At 35.4% G+C, this 18127-nt stretch overlaps 1 protein-coding gene across 50 annotated transcripts in view; it reads left to right on the top strand.

The window, feature by feature from the left end:
- The window catches only part of BIRC6 (baculoviral IAP repeat containing 6), a 250707-nt gene that overhangs the window by 186634 nt on the left and 45946 nt on the right, over positions 1–18127 (top strand). For all 50 annotated transcript variants that reach the window (XR_013526681.1, XR_013526680.1, XR_013526682.1 and 47 more), the window contains 2 exons: positions 1124–1288; positions 2255–2423. Coding sequence is in view for 45 of the 50 variants with exons in the window: in XM_078349545.1 (XP_078205671.1) it covers positions 1124–1288; positions 2255–2423 (334 nt within the window). In the remaining 5 variants the exon portion in view is untranslated. The remainder of the gene's footprint in view (positions 1–1123; positions 1289–2254; positions 2424–18127) is intronic.

Genomic DNA, 18127 nt, shown 5'->3' with positions numbered 1-18127 from the left:
GCACCAAACGTAGAAAATATCTATGAATAAGTCTGAAAAATATGTATAATGCCTCTTTATGAAATTTTGGCCGGACATGGTGGCTCATGTCTGCAATCCCAGCACTTTAGGAGGCCAAGGCAGGCAGATCTCTTGAGGTCAGGATTTTGACACCACCCTGGCCAGCATGGTGAAACTCCATCTCTATTAAAATTACAAAAATTAGCTGGACCTGATGGCTCACACCTTAGTCCCGGCTACTCGGGAGGCTGAGGCAGGAGAATCAGTCTGTGCTCATGTATATCTTCAATGGGTTAGATATGATAGTGTGATAATGTTATTTCTTCCCAGATCAAACCTTAAATTTAATACAATTCCAGGTTTATTTTGGAAAAAGTTGACAAGCCCATTATAAAATATATACAAACATGCAAAGGGTCAGGAATAGTTGACATGCGCTTTTACTATATTCATTTTAAAAAGATCTGGCTTATATTTATATTGCTTTCACTGTTTTCAGTTTTGTGTCATTGACCTTTTAGGCCCTAGGCTGGTTTACCCTTTCTTTTCTTGATAAATATTTTAAAATATGTATTTATTTATTAAATATAAGCAATTTCTCTCCATTTACTTCTTCCCCTAGCCCCACATTGGTAATTGCCCCTGGCAGTTACCAATCTCCATTCTGTCTCCATGTATTTACCTATTCTGGATATTGCACATGAATTGAATAATGTAATGTGTTATTCCTCGTGTCTGTCTTCTTTCATTTAGTATAATGCTTTCTGGGTTCATTCATGTAGCATATATCAGTACTTCATTTCTTCTTATGGATGGATGAATAAGTATCCTGTTTTATTTGTTGATCCCTTCATCTATTGATTGGCATCTGGGCTATTTTCATCTTTCGCTTTGAATGGTATTGTTGTAAACGTGTGTTTATCTATTTCAGCACCAGGTTTTATCTGTTTTAGTACTAGAAGTGGAATTGCTGGGTTATACAGAAATTCTGTGTTCAGTTTTTTGAGCAGCCACCAGACTGTTTTCTAAAGTAACTTCATCATTTTACTTTCCCAATGGTAAATACTTTTGAAGATAAGTAAAAACAAATTGTAATGGATTTTCATTTTTCTGTTATTTTAAGCCACAGGTGTCTAGCTCTCATAACGCTACATCAACAGAAGAACAACAGTTATATTGGGCCAAAGGAACTGGCTTTGGAACAGGCTCTACAGCTTCTGGGTGGGATGTGGAACAAGCCTTAACTAAGCAAAGGCTGGAAGAGGAACATGTTACCTGCCTTCTGCAGGTATATTTGTAAACTCGATATTGTTCATGATAATGTTATTTTTTGTGTTTATAAATTTAAAATATTGATAACTAATTCAGCTATTCTCAGCTATGTTTATGTCCACTTGTGGTCCTTCTTCCCAATGCATTTTAAGATACCACTGGGTAAAGATTGCTCTTGCTTACTTATAACTCCTTATTTCTTCCCTCTCAACTAGCTTCTTCGCTGAGAGGAAAGTGATAGGGATGAAATTATCCAGTAGCTGGAAGATGCATCTTCCTACAGGCATTTTGTTGTTGTTGTTTAATGTGTTGTATCTGGACTCTTTTTTAAAAAAGTGTCATTTATTCATATACATTTTGGTTGCTTACTCCATCTTTTTTGAGATGGAGTTCACTCTGCGGCCCAGACTGGAGTACAGTGGTGTGATCTCAGCTAACTGCAGCCTCCGCCTCCCAGGTTCATGGTTTCTTAATTTTTTAAAATAACTTTTCTACATTCAGGCAAGCTGAACTAGAATAGAAAGTCTTATACCATGGAAATGTATAGGAGAAATACTTAATGAAAAGCTTAGCTCTACTTCCTGCATCAACTAATTGAAGTTGGTCAAGTCTTTGAATTTGTCTTCTGCAACTCTAGAATGCTCCTTCTAGTATAAAAATTCTAAGATTTTGTTACCCTCAAACTGTGAATTGAGTCTATTAAATAAAATATTATAAATAGTATGGAATTGCTACGACGTTTTTATGTTCGTAGTTGTACTGCTTTTATATGTCTAGTCATTACCATCCTTTGGAAGTAACACTCTCAGACAAAACAGACCCTTCTCTTTTGAAAATTTAAATAATCAGTTCAAAACACAGTGTAAGGTACTGATTAAGTAGAAAATATGTACTCTTAGTATTCAGATTGAACTTCTAACCTAAAATAAAAACTTTTGAAGTTTGTGGAGCTGAAATCCAAATTAATTTTAACAATTTTTAGGTTCTTGCCAGTTACATAAATCCTGTGAGTAGTGTGGTAAATGGAGAGCCTCAGTCATCTCATGAGACTAGAGGGCAGAACAGTAGTGCCCTTCCTTCTGTACTTCTCGAGCTTCTCAGTCAGTCCTGCCTCATCCCAGCCATGTCATCTTATCTACGAAATGATTCAGGTAAATAATCCCTTAAATGTCTTTGTGGATGGGTAAGTTTGTTTACTTATTTTATCTATTTTATCAATGTCTAATAGTAAGCTTCCATTGAAATAGGTGATGGATTTATTTCCTAAAAAGTATTCTGAAAATGTTTAGTTGGTTTTTGGTGCCCTTGATTTGATACTGTGTCATCACTTACCCTAGAACACAGAATACAAGTTTTATTATTCCTTTGTCTTTACCGGTAAAAGTACATTTTTTCCCCTTTTAATTATCTGTAACTGAAAATGATAGGACAGAGGCTGACAACTTCATGACATCATTCTGATCTGAATATGGTTGCACTTCTATGGACTTTTCATATTTCTGTCAAACACTATTACTGCTAACAGCTATTTTTGAAGAAAGGCAGATACATAAATCACTCAAGTTCATAGATACTTGATGAGAAGATAATTATTTATTTATTTATTTATTTTTTATTTTTTCTCCTGCCCCCAATAATTTTTTAAAAATTTAATAATAAAAGTACTGTAACTACTTACTTTGCCAGTCTAAAACTGATTATTGATCGAATAATATAGTTTATTATTTCCTTTTGGAATTATCATTGAGAAATGTGCCCTTTTCCTAGAATAGAAAGTTATATGTTTTCATTAGAGATTCAGAAATGTGTAGATACTACCAAGAGAATCAAGCAGTTATCATCTACTTTCAGCCAAGACCTTTATATTTTATTATTTCAACTCTATTCTCATATTCTTATCTCTGTCTTTATATTTGTACTCATGAAAATACATATGCATATTATTAATTTATTAAGGAAGAATAGATAAGGAAAACATTGGGAATTAATCTTAGTAGTCTATTTTGTGATTGGTAGCAGCTAAGTGGCACTGTTGGATGGTTGGTGAAAGTATTTGTATTTGAAGGGATTGTTGCTCATATTCCCCAGTATCAGAAAGATTGTTGTCCTTTAAAAACATGCCATTTCCATTAGATTATGTAGAACAATTGAATAGAATGAGATAGGTTTCTCTTTATCTTATTTCACTATCATTAAAGTATTATTTTCTTAATCCTTATACTTTGAAGACATGACCTAACAAAAATTTTAAATTTCTGTCTTGGTCTGAAATTGACTGTCTTTATAACACTGAGCTTTTATCTTTATGGTTCATTGTCAAAATGGAAATCCAGGATTTTTTACATAATATTTAAAATAATTGCTGTTCGTGTGAGTGCACTTGCTGGGAAGGTGTCTATGTTAGCAAACTGATGTTTGATAACTGTATGGAATTGCAAAACTTAGACATTGTATATTGGAACTATTTTAGAAATTTAATGTGATAGATCAAAGTTTGACCTTTCTTGTATGATTTATTATTTTCCTAGAGAAAGAAATTTCTTTCATCAGGCTTTAGTTGTTCTTGAATTTGGTAACTTGTCCAGTGGTTAATTTTAATTGATATATTTATATTTGGTTGTGGTAACAAATATTTATTTTGTTATGATACTTTATATTAAGATAAAATGATTTAACATGTTTTCAGTAGGTTAAACAGTAGCATGCCTTCCAAATGATATTAAATATGGATTGTTCAGGAAAACACAGCTTAATATAAGTAAATTTAAGTCATTTATATAATTAGTTATCAATTTTAGTTATAATAGTAATAATTAATTTTTAAGTGGCTATTATTTATTTGAGGCAGGGTTTCCCTCTGTCACCCAGGCTGGAATGCAGTGGTGTGATCTTGGCTTACTGCAGTCTGCACCTCTCAGACTCAAACAATTCTCCTGCCTCGCCTCCTGAATAGGTGGGATTACAGACATGCACTAGCATGCCCAGCTAATTTTTGTATTTTTAGTAGAGGTAGGGTTTCACTATGTTAGCCAGGCTGGTCTCAAACTCTTGGCCCCATGTGATCTGCCCACCTTGGCCTCCAAAAGTGCTAGAATTACAGATGAGAACCAATGCACCCTGCCTTAAGTAGCATTTTAAAACCTGAACAAATTAGCCAGAGTCTTCCTTAGATATAGTAAAATTTCTGTTTTGAAAAATTAGTCTAAAGTTTCTTCTCCAATTTTTTCATTTGTGTATGTAGTAGTAGTTTTGACAATGTGGGGGTTGAGGTATTTGACAGTAGCCACTCTACAATCTTTTACTTCATTTAGTTATCATGCTTTCTTCTGTAATCTGGACGAGTCCCTAGCCTATCTTTGTCTTTCAGAATACCGATATTTTTTAGAGTAAAACCATTTATTTTGTAGAATATTCTACAGATTGATTTATAAGGGTGAGAGTAGTCCTCATAATTTTGCCTGAGACACTGTATTCAAGGGAGGATTTGCTTATATTGCTAGCAGATGATATACAAAAACACAGACCTAATGTAACAGCCTCTTCTGAGAACTCTAGTAAAATAATGCACATTTTCTTTCTAAACATGTTTTTAAATGATTGGTGAGCAAGAGAAGAAAATAGAGGAATGTACTAGTTTGTACCCCACTTTCAGCGCAGGGTTTTGTCTCCCATTAATTTTAAATATCAAGTGTGATTTCCTACTACTATCCTATACCTTTTTCCCCTTCTTTTCTGGCTACAAGTATAAGTTATATACTTTGTAATCTTTAAACTTTTGTGTTTAATGACTGTTAAGGATTGAGATGAATACCAGAGTCTGCTCCTCACTTTAATAAAACCTTCAAGTTCTCATATTAATGAACTTACTACGTAGCTGGTTAGCTAAGTCTATTTTATTTCAATAGAAGTTTAAAAACTGGCCTGAACATTTAAAATAATACTAAGCTGGCCATAAAGATCAGTAATAATTTTACATAAAATTGATCTTCAATTTTAGTTTTGAACATCTTTGCATCAGAGGTATAGAGAATATTATTAGTTGTAAAATTATTACCAGAAGAGAGGGAGCATACAAGCTCCTTAGGGGAAAGGACAACCTTTTTTCCATTACTGACTTCTAACAATTATATAACTGAGACACAGATGCTGTTCTCCAAAGGTAGACACTCATTGTATTTAGTGATTTAATCATTAAGTATATTATATTTAGCCATTAAGTCATTCTCTAAGAACTTTTTATAATGGCTATGCCTTTTCTTTTTTGAGACAGTCTCGCTGTGTTGCCCAGGCTGGAGTGCAATGGCATGCTCTCAGCTCACTGCAACCTCTGCCTCCCAGATTCAAGCAATTCTCCTGCCTCAGCCTCCCGAGTAGCTGGGATTACGGGCGTGCGCCACCACATCCAGCAAATTTTTATATTTTAAAGTGGAGTCAGGGTTTCACCATGTTGGTCAGGCTGGTCTTGAACCCCTGACCTTGTGATCCCCCTACCTCAGCCTCCCAAAGTGCTGGGATTACCAGCGTGAGCTACTACGCCCAGCTGGCTATGCCATTATTTAACCAATATACTTTTAGATTGTTACTTTAATTTGTAAAATTTAAAATATTAGATGCTGTTGGGAACATTTATGTATCTAGAGCTTTATATATTTAATATTCTTAAGATAAAGTCCTGATATTTCATCTTTTTGAATTCACTATGTTTCTAGCGTAAAATTTTTATGACTTTATGGTAGTTTTCCTACTATTTTGACCTCTCTTTAGGTCTTTAGATATGTAAATGAACGCAGAATTTTTATTTTATTTTATTTTCATTTCATTTTATTTTATTTTTGAGACGGAGTCTCATTCTGTTGCCTAGGCTGGCGTGCAGTGATGTGATCTTGGCTCACTGCAACCTCCACCTCCCATTCAAGTGATTCTCATGCCTCAGCCACCTGAGTAGCTGGAACTACAGGGGCCCGTCACTCGCCTGGCTAATTTTTTTTTGTATTTTTAGTAGAGACAGGGTTTCACCCTGTTGGCCAGGCATTCTTGAACTCCTGACCTCAAGTGATCCACCAGCCTTGGCCACCCAAAGTGCAGAGTTTACAGACAGGCATGACCCACCATGCCCAGCCTGTAAATGAATGGAGCCTTTTAAAACAGTGTTTGGTAGCATTACAGCAGCAATATAAATCTTTATATTTAGGCTAAATTAATCAGATTTATCAAAAGTTAGCATCCATGGTTCCAGTTACTTAACATAGTAAGTTTAATGCTTTAATAATATGTTCTTTAATGCTAACTAAAATAAAGACATCTGTTAGTGTTCTAGATAGGAAAATATATTATTTGTTCATTTTAATTTCTTTCTCAACGTTTTTGCTTCCATTTTTCATAACAAATGGTATTCTGAAAGTTGCAATTTTGTAGGCTAGGATCATTTTTTCTCTAGCCACTGTAAAGTAAGCCTGGAGTTATCTCACTGACCACTAGATGGCGATCCTGTTTCATTGTTAGAAGTATTTGGTAATTGCATGTTAATGTTAACAGGCAGAATGTGTTCCTTTAGAAACTTCTATTTTAGAAAATGAGGTGTTCCTTTTTTTAGAAAACAGTGTACTGTCTCAGCACACATTAAATTACTTGTCATTAGCTTAGTAGGGATGTTATCAATTTCTAATGAAATCAAATATTTACTTTTTTAATACTGGTCTTATTGTATGGGGGTTAATATTCTTTCAGAATAAAGGGAAATTGCTGTATTCTAGTTAATCTGACAATTCACAGATTGGGAAAGAACAAATGAAATCTAGAGAAATTTATTCAGTTGCTCAGGTTTAACTAGTTAGCAGTAACATGGTGATTATTAAACTCACTTATTTTCAAATGTAAAGGCAAGACATAAATGGATTTCACCAGTATGAAAAGAGAAATGAGAAGTGATATGTTAGAGTAAGGTAGACATGAGAGAGCCAGACAGCACTTCACTGGGAAAATTGTAAAGTATCTCCTGATTTGGTTTGTTATCTTAGTTAAATGATTGGATATACTAGGATTAAAATATTTTCATTTTCCTGATATTGGTTTGACAGTATTATAACAAACTATAATGTGTCAAAACCCATTACTGCATTTTGATATACACTGAGAAAAATCAGTTGGTATTTTGTGCCTTTAAAGCTCTTATTATTTTATGTTACCTTTAGATATGTTTCTTAAAGAGTCAGTATTTGTTTAATTTCATGACTATACTGTTTGAGAATAAGGTTAATTTTGTTGTTATGACAAATGTCTTAATTTAAATATGACCATATTTATTAAATTCAAATTACCGAATAGTTACTTCAAAGTAAATGTCCTGTTGGAAACCTAGCTATCTTGCTAGGTCTCAGGGCTCCCAATTAAAAAAGACATAGAAATTGTATTAGCACTCTTGCATGAAAAGATAATGTTTGATACCAATAGAAAATATATATTTTTTATTGCTTATAGAAATACTTTATTTTGTTGATACACAGTGCCTGAAAAACAAATAATTAAAAAGTATCGAGCTGTCATAACACATGATACTTAACTGTGTATCCTTATTTATAGTTTTCATGGTAACAGTTCATTTGAAACTGTCAAATTAGGCCATTTCTTTGTGCTGTTTTAGTAAAGAGTCTGGGGCTGTGGTGGTGGTTCATGCTTGTAATTCCACCACTTTGGGAGGCCGGGGTGGGAGGATTGCTTGAGCTCAGAAGTTTGAGATCAGCATGGGCAATATAGTGAGATTTCATCTCTATTAAAAAATAAAATAGGCCAGGCACGGTGGTTCACACCTGTAATCCCAGCACTTTGGGAGGCCGAGGTGGGCAGATCATGAGGTAAGGAGACCAAGACCAGCCTAACCAACATGATGAAACCCCACCTCTACTAAAACTACAAAAATTAGTCAGGCCTGGTGGCATGTACCTGTAATCCCAGCTACTCAGGAGGCTGAGGCAAGAGAATCGCTTGAACCCAGGAGGTGGCAGTTACAGTGAGCTGAGATTATGCCACTGCACTCCAGCCTGGGTGACAGAACGAGAACCTGTCACAAAAGAAAATAAAGAATCTATCAGATTATTCTACTAAGTAGAGTAGCAGGCCAGGCGTGTGGCGCACGCCTACAGTCCCAGAATTTTGGGAGGCTGAAGTGTGAGGATCACCAGTTTGGGCAACTTAGACCCTGTCTCTACAAAAAAACAAAAAATCAGCACACACCTATAGTGTCAGCTACTTAGGAGGTGGGAGCCCAGGAGGGTGAGGCTGCAGTGAGCCAAGATCATGGCAGTACACTCCAGCCTGGGTGTCAGAGTGAGACCCTATCTCAAAAAAAGTAGAGTAACATGCCACTTTATTTTTAGCCTGAGGTATATTTTAATATAGCTCTAGTTTTTGTGATAATTAGCAGTACAAATAAAATTTACAACACTTGCCCATGTTTAATGTATTTATTTCTGTAGTCACTAACAAGGCATGTTGATGGCCACTCAGAGCATCTATAATATAAGTGCTTATTAACAAATGTTCATTCCTTTTATTTAGAATTTACATTTTTGTCAAGGGCATCCTATGTGGAAATAACTTTGGTACAGAATGTATCACTCTGTGTGTTAAATAGTTATGACTGGTCAGTTTTATAAGGGGAGGAGAGGTTGCTTAAATTAAAATTTAGTTGGGTTTTGAATTGCTTTGGTTTGTACAGATTTGTAAGGATAAAATATTAGTTAACATCTGAAACACTTCAGGCTTACTGTTCTTGATTACCCAGAGTAATCAAGTAAAATTACCCTTTGTTTCCTGTGAGCTGCCCCCATACCTAATGCTTATATTGTCACCTTTCACACTATAGCTCTTGAGAAAGTATATACTTTTTAAATCAGATTTCCACACAACTACCTACCAGATTAGCCATAACTCTCAATTTCTTCTATCAAACATCCCAGGTAAGAGTGAGTTGTGTTTATTTTCAGGTTTGTTTATGCCAGTTGTGTTTCCATTACATAATTATTATGCAAACTAGATGTTTTTATGGTAAATAATGAAATGCTTAAAAAAAAAGTCTTACAGGCCAGGTGCAGTGGCTCACACCTGTAATCCCAGCACTTTGGGAGGCCGAGGCGGGTGGATCACGAGCTCAAGAGATCGAGACCATCCTGGTCAACATGGTGAAACCCCGTCTTTACTAAAAATACAAAAAATTAGCTGGGCATGGTGGCACTTACCTGTAGTCCCAGCTACTTGTGAGACTGAGGCATGAGAATTGCTTGAACCCAGGAGGCAGAGATTGCAGTGAGCCGAGATTGAGCCACTGCACTCCAGCCTGAGTGGCAGAGCAAGACTCCATCTAAAAAAAAAATTTAAAAAAAAAGAAAAGAAAAGAAATAATTACTCCAGTTTACTTAGGGAATATATTAAAATGTTAACAATGGCAATTGTATTTTGTATTGTATTTATCAGAAAAATAGCATCAATACTTTATTGAAACAAAGTTTCGTTTCTATTAGTCTTTATTTTTCTATGTAGTCTTATCTTTACAATTGCTTAACTACTACCAAAAGTCATGATAAGTCTCATTTCTTTGGAGATATTAAAATATAATTTCCAGACAGTTTAAAAAATATTTAGTGTTCGTTAATGCTAAAACTTCATTTTTCTAAACATTTTTATAGTCATCTTTTCCATACTGACTAAATTTCCCTTTCCTGTATTCAGTAGATTACCAGAGGCTTAAGGAAAACATAAACCTAAATGCAATTTGATTTTAATTAATATATGTTTTATAAGTACTCTTAGAAAAATGGTTGTGGCATTTTTGCTTTTATGTCTTGTATACATTACTAAATCTTGTTATGTTTTGGAGTAGAACATCAATATCCATATTCATTGCTTTGTCCTCCCTCTTTTTTTTCTTTCTCTGTGAAAAGTTAAAATTTGCCTATTTGCTTTGTTTCAATTTTATTCCCCAAGCTGGAAGCATCATATAGTCATTGCTCTTAGAGCAAGGGACTTACCCTGGAATGTATGTCATAATATTCTGGAGGTGTGCTTTTAAAGGATAGTCTTCTAAATCTTTATTGTTAGAGCCAGGTTTTGCCCTGAAGGCGGTCCCTTGAAAGAGACCTTCAGAGGTGATATAGATATAGACAAAAACAATCACCAGGAGGTTAAGTACTGTTCCAACTATACCTAACATGGTCAAGATAGATTCTTCTTTTTCTTTATCTTCCTGCTTCTTTACATCTTCTGCTATAGTGATGACAGAAGTGCCCATTTTCCCAGGAAGTGTCTTCATCTGGAGAAAAAGAGAATGATTGTGAAACAATTGCTAGGAAAATTAGCTCTGAGTTATATAGAGAGCAAGTAAATGTGTTTATTATACTAGTTTCATTTCTTGCATGGTTTTTCAGTATGCAGTCCTACATTAGTCTGTTAATGTGATGGAAAATGATAGTAAATGAGTGTATTTTAATAGAATTTAAAATCTTTTTTTTGAGACAGAGTTTCGCTCTTGTTACCCAGGCTGGAGTGGAATAGCGTGATCTCGGCTCACTGCAACCTCCGCCTCCTGGCTTCAGGCAGTTCTCCTGCCTCAGCCTCCTGAGTAGCTGGGATTACAGGCACACGCCACTGTGCCCAGCTAATTTTTTGTATTTTTAGTAGAGACTGGGTTTCACCATGTTGACCAAGATGGTCTCGATCTCTAGACCTCGTGATCCACCCGCCTCGGCCTCCCAAAGTGCTGGGATTACAGGCTTGAGCCACCACGCCCGGCCCTAAAATCTGTTATTTTAACAGTTGGGCTGAGAAACCGAAAATATAATGAAAATGAAGTAGATTCTCCCATTTACGTATTCTGTATTTAGTAGCTACAAAGATATTTAAAATTTTTATGTATCTAATTAGGCTCTGATGTATTTAATGTGAACTGCAGACAAAAAGCTGCAAGTACTTAATGTATACAATTTAATAAATTATAATCATTGACTCCTTTTTAAAGCAACTGTTCTGGGGGACAGTTGCGCAGTGTAGGGATTTAAAGTAATTTTTTCCTTTGAATATTTGGGGATCATTGTGTCATTAATTTTATAATATTCTAGTATTGAAATTAATTCCATTTTACTAACATTTTGAAAAAGCAGCTACTAGCTGAGTTTATCTCTTCTTAATTTCCACAGATTAAACACATCACATGTTTTAGCTTAAAATAATGAAGTTATTAAATGTCAGAGTTTTAAAATAATTAAAAGAGAAGAGCTCCTTCCCCTACATTGCATCAGGAATAAAGTGTTATCGGATATGTTGCTTTAGTCCACAATAGTGATGAATGAATTTTTTCTCTTCATGGAGGGCTTCCTAACAAAATCTGGACAAGCTTCATATTAAAAATGGCAAATGTTGGGCCGGGCACGGTGGCTCAAGTCTGTAATCCCAGCACTTTGGGAGGCCGAGGCGGGTGGATCACGAGGTCCAGAGATCGAGACCATCCTGGTCAACATGGTGAAACCCTGTCTCTACTAAAAATACAAAAAAAATTAGCTGGGCATGGTGGCGCGTGCCTGTAATCCCAGCTACTCAGGAGGCTGAGGCAGGAGAATTGCCTGAACCCAGGGCGAGGATGTTGCGGTGAGCCGAGATCGCGCCATTGCACTCCAGCCTGGGTAACAAGAGCGAAACTCCATCTCAAAACAAAAAAATAAAATTAATTAATTAAATAAATAAGTAAAAATGGCCAATGTTTTCAGTATACCCTTAAGGGATGGATCATCTCTGGTAGTAATCCGTGGTAAATTTCACTGTAACTGGTGTAAATTGCTAGCCTCTGCAAGTAGTAAGTCACACTGTAAACAGGTTCTATTTTTCTTTAGTATTTTTAGGTTTTTGTATGTACTGAATCACATATTTCCTCAAATGCTAATGTTTATGGTTATTTTTCTTGAATTTTCTGTCTGATCAACCTTTACACTGTTCTGTTTATTTTCAGCCATTTGAAGACACTTTTTCCCCATTGAAATGTAATTCCAAATGCAGAAAGTGAGGATTTTATTCCTCTACCTACTACTAGTTACTACTATAAAGATGAAAAAAATTGTTTATTAGCCTAAGTATAGTAATATCACACACCTGCATCTGTAGCTTTTGATAATAATGCCAATCATGCTATGCATAATTCAGCAAATAGGCCCTTTCGAGGATTGGAAGGATAGTGACTTTACTGTCCTGGTTGTAAGCTGTAACAACCGATTAAATGTGGACTTGGTGCTTGCTGGGTAAAGGAGATGCAAGCTGCATTTGGAGGCACAACGTTGCATAATAGCATGTTGTGCCTCTGTTCTTTCTTTGTCAGGCAGGCAGCACACTGAATCCTGTAATAACAATGAAGTATGTGTAAAAGAGCTAAATTTAAAGACACCTAAGGGTTTTCTGATGAAGCTTTTCATGGCAAAAATAGAATTAAAGAATTCAAGATTGAAATAGTTGGTATGTTGTTTTGTGCTTTAACAAGCAGGCTTTTATTAAGGGTTTATTATCTTTATTCCTTCTTATTGTTGTTTGCTGACCACCAGTACACATTGATTTATAATAAAAGTGCATGTCTTAAAAGAAGAGCATAATCAGCTAGCTCTCCATTATTTTCCAAGTTCTCCTCTTGGGGAGTTTTCAAAATCTTTTAAAGAAAAATAACACTAATAATCTAAAATCAGATATAAATAACACATGCCAGGTTCCAGACATAAGCATAGATTGTCATATGCATATTGCTCATAGAATTTGACTTAAAAACAAGCATTCTCCTCTGTGTCTTTTAGGGAAAAAAGAAGAAAAGATAAGCATCCTTCTGAAACTAATGATTGTCAAGAAAAATTCAGAAATATAAAACTTAGTATTTTTAGTTTGAAATGAAGAAACTTGGTATCTTGAGATATTTTTAAAAGTACAATAATGGAATTCAGAGTTCTTTTTGAAATATTAAAGACTTTTGTAAAATAAAAACACAGTTTTATCTCTCATATGTTTGAACTATTCCCAGTCTTGTTGGCCAGTGCTTATTATACCTTGTTTCCCTAGCTTTTGCCTTCATACCCCTTGAAATGTAGAGAATATCTTCTTCTGTTTCTATAATGTTAGCTTCCCAGTTCGCCTCTTCTAATACCAACTCAATAGAATAAAATAGACATCAGTAAAATAAAAGGAAATAACATGTTTCATTTATTTCAAAAGAGCTGTCTTGTTTTCTCTATGCTCTTATACTTACATGTGAATAGAATGTAACCATATTTTTTTCTCTTTTTTCTTCTTGAGGCTGGAGTGCAGTGGTGTGCTCATAGGTCACTTTAGCTTTCAATTCTTAGGCTCAAACATCCTCCTGATTAGGTGGGACTATAGGCACCTGCCACCATGCCAAGCTAAGTTTTTAAATTTTTTGTAGAAATGGATTGTCATTATGTTGCCCAGGCTAGTTTCAAAATGCCTAGCCTCAAGCAACCCTCTTGTCTCAGCCTCCTGAGTCACTGGGGTCACATATATAAGCCACTAGTACCCGAGTTCACTTCTTAAAATATAATACCTCATGCTTTATAAATTGACTAGCAAGTGACATACTATTTTTTACTTTTTGTTTTGTTTTGTTTTTTTGAGATAGAGTCTAGCTCTGTCAGTCAGGCTGGAGTACAGTGGCATGATCTTGGTTTACTGCAACCCCCTACCTCCCAGGCTCAAGGTATTCTCCTGCCTCAACCTCCTGAGTAGCTGGGACTACAGGCATGTGTCACCATGCCTGGTTAATTTTTGTGTTTTTAGTAGAGGTGGGGTTTCACCAGATAGGCCAGGCTGATCTCGAACTTCTGACCTCAAATGATCTGCTCGCCTCAGCCTCTCAAATAGCTTGGGATTATAGGCATGAGTCACCCTGCCTGGCCATGAGTAATGTGCTTTCTAATTCATATTAATCATGAAATTTGAAATAGTTTGTTTTTTTCCCATTGTAAATTATATTCAAGGTTTTTCTTTTGGACTAAAAGTTGTTTTAAAGTTTCTGGGATTATCTTTTGTGTTTATATAGAAGAAACAATGCATTAATCAGATATGTATATAAGGCTAGATTTTAAAAATTGAATTATCAATTGTATGTGTGCTTGCAAATTTATGGTATCTTTTCCCCCCTTCTCTTCCTTATTGAATTTTAGCATGCTAGATTGTCTCATTATTCATGTCATGAAGAAGATTTTCATTTTGTGGTTTTGCTTGTTGATACCTTCATAACAAAATTTTAAAAACATCAACATATATTGTATTCTTGTATAATTTTATCTAAATCGCTATTAAATATTTTTAGGTTTGCACAAAATTGAGCAAATAGTACAGAATTTCCATATATGAAGTTCCTACTTAGAGTTTCCTTATTATTCACATTTTGCATTAATGTAGTACACACAATTGATGAACCAATAGTGGTGTGTTATTTGTAACTAAATTCATAGTTTAAATTTGAGTTTGCTCATTATGTTCTACAGTTGTGTAGGTTTTGACCAATGCTCAATGCAAGCAATTCTCCTGCCTCAGCCTCCCAGGTAGCTGGGACTACAGGTATGAACCACCACACCTGACTAATTTCCTTTTTGGTTTTTGTAGAGATAAGGTCGCACTATGTTATTCATGCTGGTCTTGAACCCTAGAACTTGAGCAGTCTTCTAGCCTGGATCTCCCAAAGTGCGGTGATTTCAGGCATGAGCCACCACACCAGATCTTTTTTTTTTTTCTGTAGCTATTGTAAGTGAGATTGCTTTTTTGATTTAATCCTTGGCTAGATCATTATTGATGTTTAGAAACATTAAGGTTTTTGTGTATTAATTTTGTATCCTGAAACTTTACTGAGTTCATGTATCAAATCCAAGAGGTTTTTTTGGTGGAATCTTTAGGGTTCTACATCATATAATCAGCAAATAGGGAAAAAGTTGACTTCCTGTTTTTCCAGTTTGAATGTCTTTTTTTTTCCCTTGCCTGATTGCTCTGGCAAGGATGTCTAGTACAATGTTGAGTAAGAGTGGTAAAAGTGAGAACCATTGTCTTGTTCCAGTACTTAGAGAAAATGCTTTCAGCTTTTCCCCATCAAGTGTGGCATTAGCTGTGAGTTTTTCATATATGGCCTTTATTATGTTGTGTGTTCCTTCTATGCTGTTTATTGGAGATTTTTATCAATTTTATCTCATGCTTTTTCTGCATTTATTGAGATGATCATAGAGGTTTTGCCCTTAATTCTGTTGATGTGATATATCACATTTATGGATTTGGGTATGTTGAACCATCTTTGCATTCCTGGGATAAATCATACTTGATCATAGTGTATTCTCTTTTTATTTGTTTATTTTTTTAAAGTGTTTTATTTATGTATTTTCAGATCAGCTTATGAGACTGGCTAATTTTTGTATTTTGGGTAGAGACAGGGTTCCGCTGAGTTGATTAGGCTGGTCTTGAACTGCTGGCCTCAGGCAGTTCACCCACCTTGGCCTCCCAAAGTGCTGGGATTACAGGTGTGAGCTACAGTGCCTAGTCATTTGTTTGTTTGTTTTTGTTTATTTTGAGATGGAGTCTCGCTTTATCACCCAGGCTGCAGTGCAGTGGTGTGATCTTGGCTCACTGCAACCTCTGCTTCTTGGGTTCAAGCAGTTCTCCTGCCTCAACCCCCACAAGTAGCTGCCACTACACCTGGCTAATTTTTGTATTTTTCACAGAGGTGGGATTTCACCATATTGGCCAGGCTGGTCTCAAACTCCAGGATAAGTTATCCTCCCACCTTGGTCTCCAAAAGTGCTGGAGTTACAGGAATGAGCCATCACAGTCGGCCTGTTTATTTATTTTTAAGGGATTGGGTCTTGCTCTGTTGCCCAGGCTGTAGTGCAGCAGTGTGATTATAACCCACTTTAGCCTCAAACTCCTGGACTCAAGCATTCCTTCCACCTCAGCCTCCCAAGTAGCTGGGACTACAGGTTTTTGCCATCACATCTGGCTAATTGAAAAAAAAAAATTTGTAAGACAGGTTCTTGCTCTGTTGACCTCACTTGTCTCAATCTCTTGGTCTGAAGTGATCCTCCTACCTCAGCCTCACAAAATGTTGGGATTACAGGCGTGAACCACCATGCCCAGTCATTGTATTATCTTTTTGATGTGCTGTTGGATTCGATTTGCTTGTTTTTGGTTTTCGATTTTTGTATCTGTCTTTATTAGGGATATTGGTCTATAGTTTTCTTATTTTGTTATATCTTTGCCTGGTTTGGGTATCAGCATAATACTGGCATCGTAAAATTAACTGGGAGAATTATATCCTCCTCAGTTTTTAAAAATATTTTCTGGAAGATTTGTATTAGTATGTTCTTTTTATATTTGCTAGAATTTAGCTGTGAATTCATGTGGTCCTGGGCAGTTTTTTTTTTTTTTGCAGGGGTAGAGGGGAGATATTATGATTGAATCTTACTACTTGTTATTAGTTTGTTCAGAGGTTCAGTTTCTTTCTAGTTCAATCTCAGAAGGTTGTATGTTTCCAGGTATTTACCCATTTCCTCTTCTAGGTAGTGAGTGTATAGTTGATCATAATACTCCCTGGTCTTTTGTATTTTTGTAGTATCAGTTGTATTCCTTTTTCATTTCTGATTAAGTTTGTTTGGATCTTCTCTCTTTTTGGGTAGTCTAGCTAATAGTTGATCAGTTTTGTTTATCTTTTCAAAAACCAACTTTTTGGTTTGTTGATGCTTTATATTTTTGGTGGGGAGGACACTTTATTTTCATTTAGTTCTGTTTTTTTTTTTTTTTTTAATTCTAACTTTGGACTTGATTTGTTCTTGTTTCTCTAGTTCCTTGAGGTACATGTAAGGTTGTTAATTTGTTACCTCTCTACTTTTCTGATGCAGGCATTTAAGGCTATACACTTCTCTCTGTGCACTGCTTTTGCGATATATCACAGGTTTTCTGATGTTGTGTTTCATTTTCATTCATTTCAAAATTGTTTTAAATTTGCCTTCATTTCTTTGTTGACTCAGTGGTCTTTCAGGATCATGCTGTTTAATTTCCATGTGTTTGTACTGTTTCTCATGTTTCTGTTGGTATTTTCTAGCTTTATTCCTCTGTGGTCTGAGAAGATACTTGATATCATTTTGACTTTTTAAAATTTGTTAAGACCCCTTTTGTGGCCTAACATGTGATCTGTCTAGAAGAATGTTTCAGGTGTTGGTGAAAAGAAAGTATATACTGTAGTTATTGAGTTGACTGTCCTACATCTGTTAAGTCTATGTAAAGTCCAATTTAAGTCCAGTGTTTTCTTTCTTAATTTTCTGTCTTTATGATCTGTCTAGTGCTGTGGTAAGTTGGATGTTGAAGTCTCCCACTATTATTGTATTGCTGTGAATGTTATTGTTTGATTATGGTATTATTATTGTTAGATCATTTCCAGCTTTCAGTATTGAAAACACTATTGTGTTGAACATTTCTTTATAGGCTAGACAGTAATAAGTGGTATGATTGAGTCATAGAATATAGGCATTTAAAATTTTGATAGATAATGCCAAGTGGCTATGCCTATTTTCACTTTTACCTGTACCTGTAAGACTAGCTTTTCCATGTCCTTCCAAGAACTGACATTGTGTTTTATGCCTATCGATTAGTACCTTTGGGATATAATTTGAATTTTCCTGAGTAGCATACTGTCCCATAATACTATAAAATTATAGTAAGTAGATGTCGTGACATTGTTCGTGGGTTAGAAAACGGGTTTTAAACATACCCAAGTATATGTGGAAACAAGGGAAGAGTGGCAGTCATATAGCCCTGTCCTCTGCATCATCACTGGAAAGTG

Source organism: Callithrix jacchus, chromosome 14 (assembly GCF_049354715.1).
Source record: "Callithrix jacchus isolate 240 chromosome 14, calJac240_pri, whole genome shotgun sequence".
NCBI lineage: Eukaryota > Metazoa > Chordata > Mammalia > Primates > Cebidae > Callithrix > Callithrix jacchus.
This window is presented reverse-complemented; position numbering and strand designations above follow the sequence as displayed.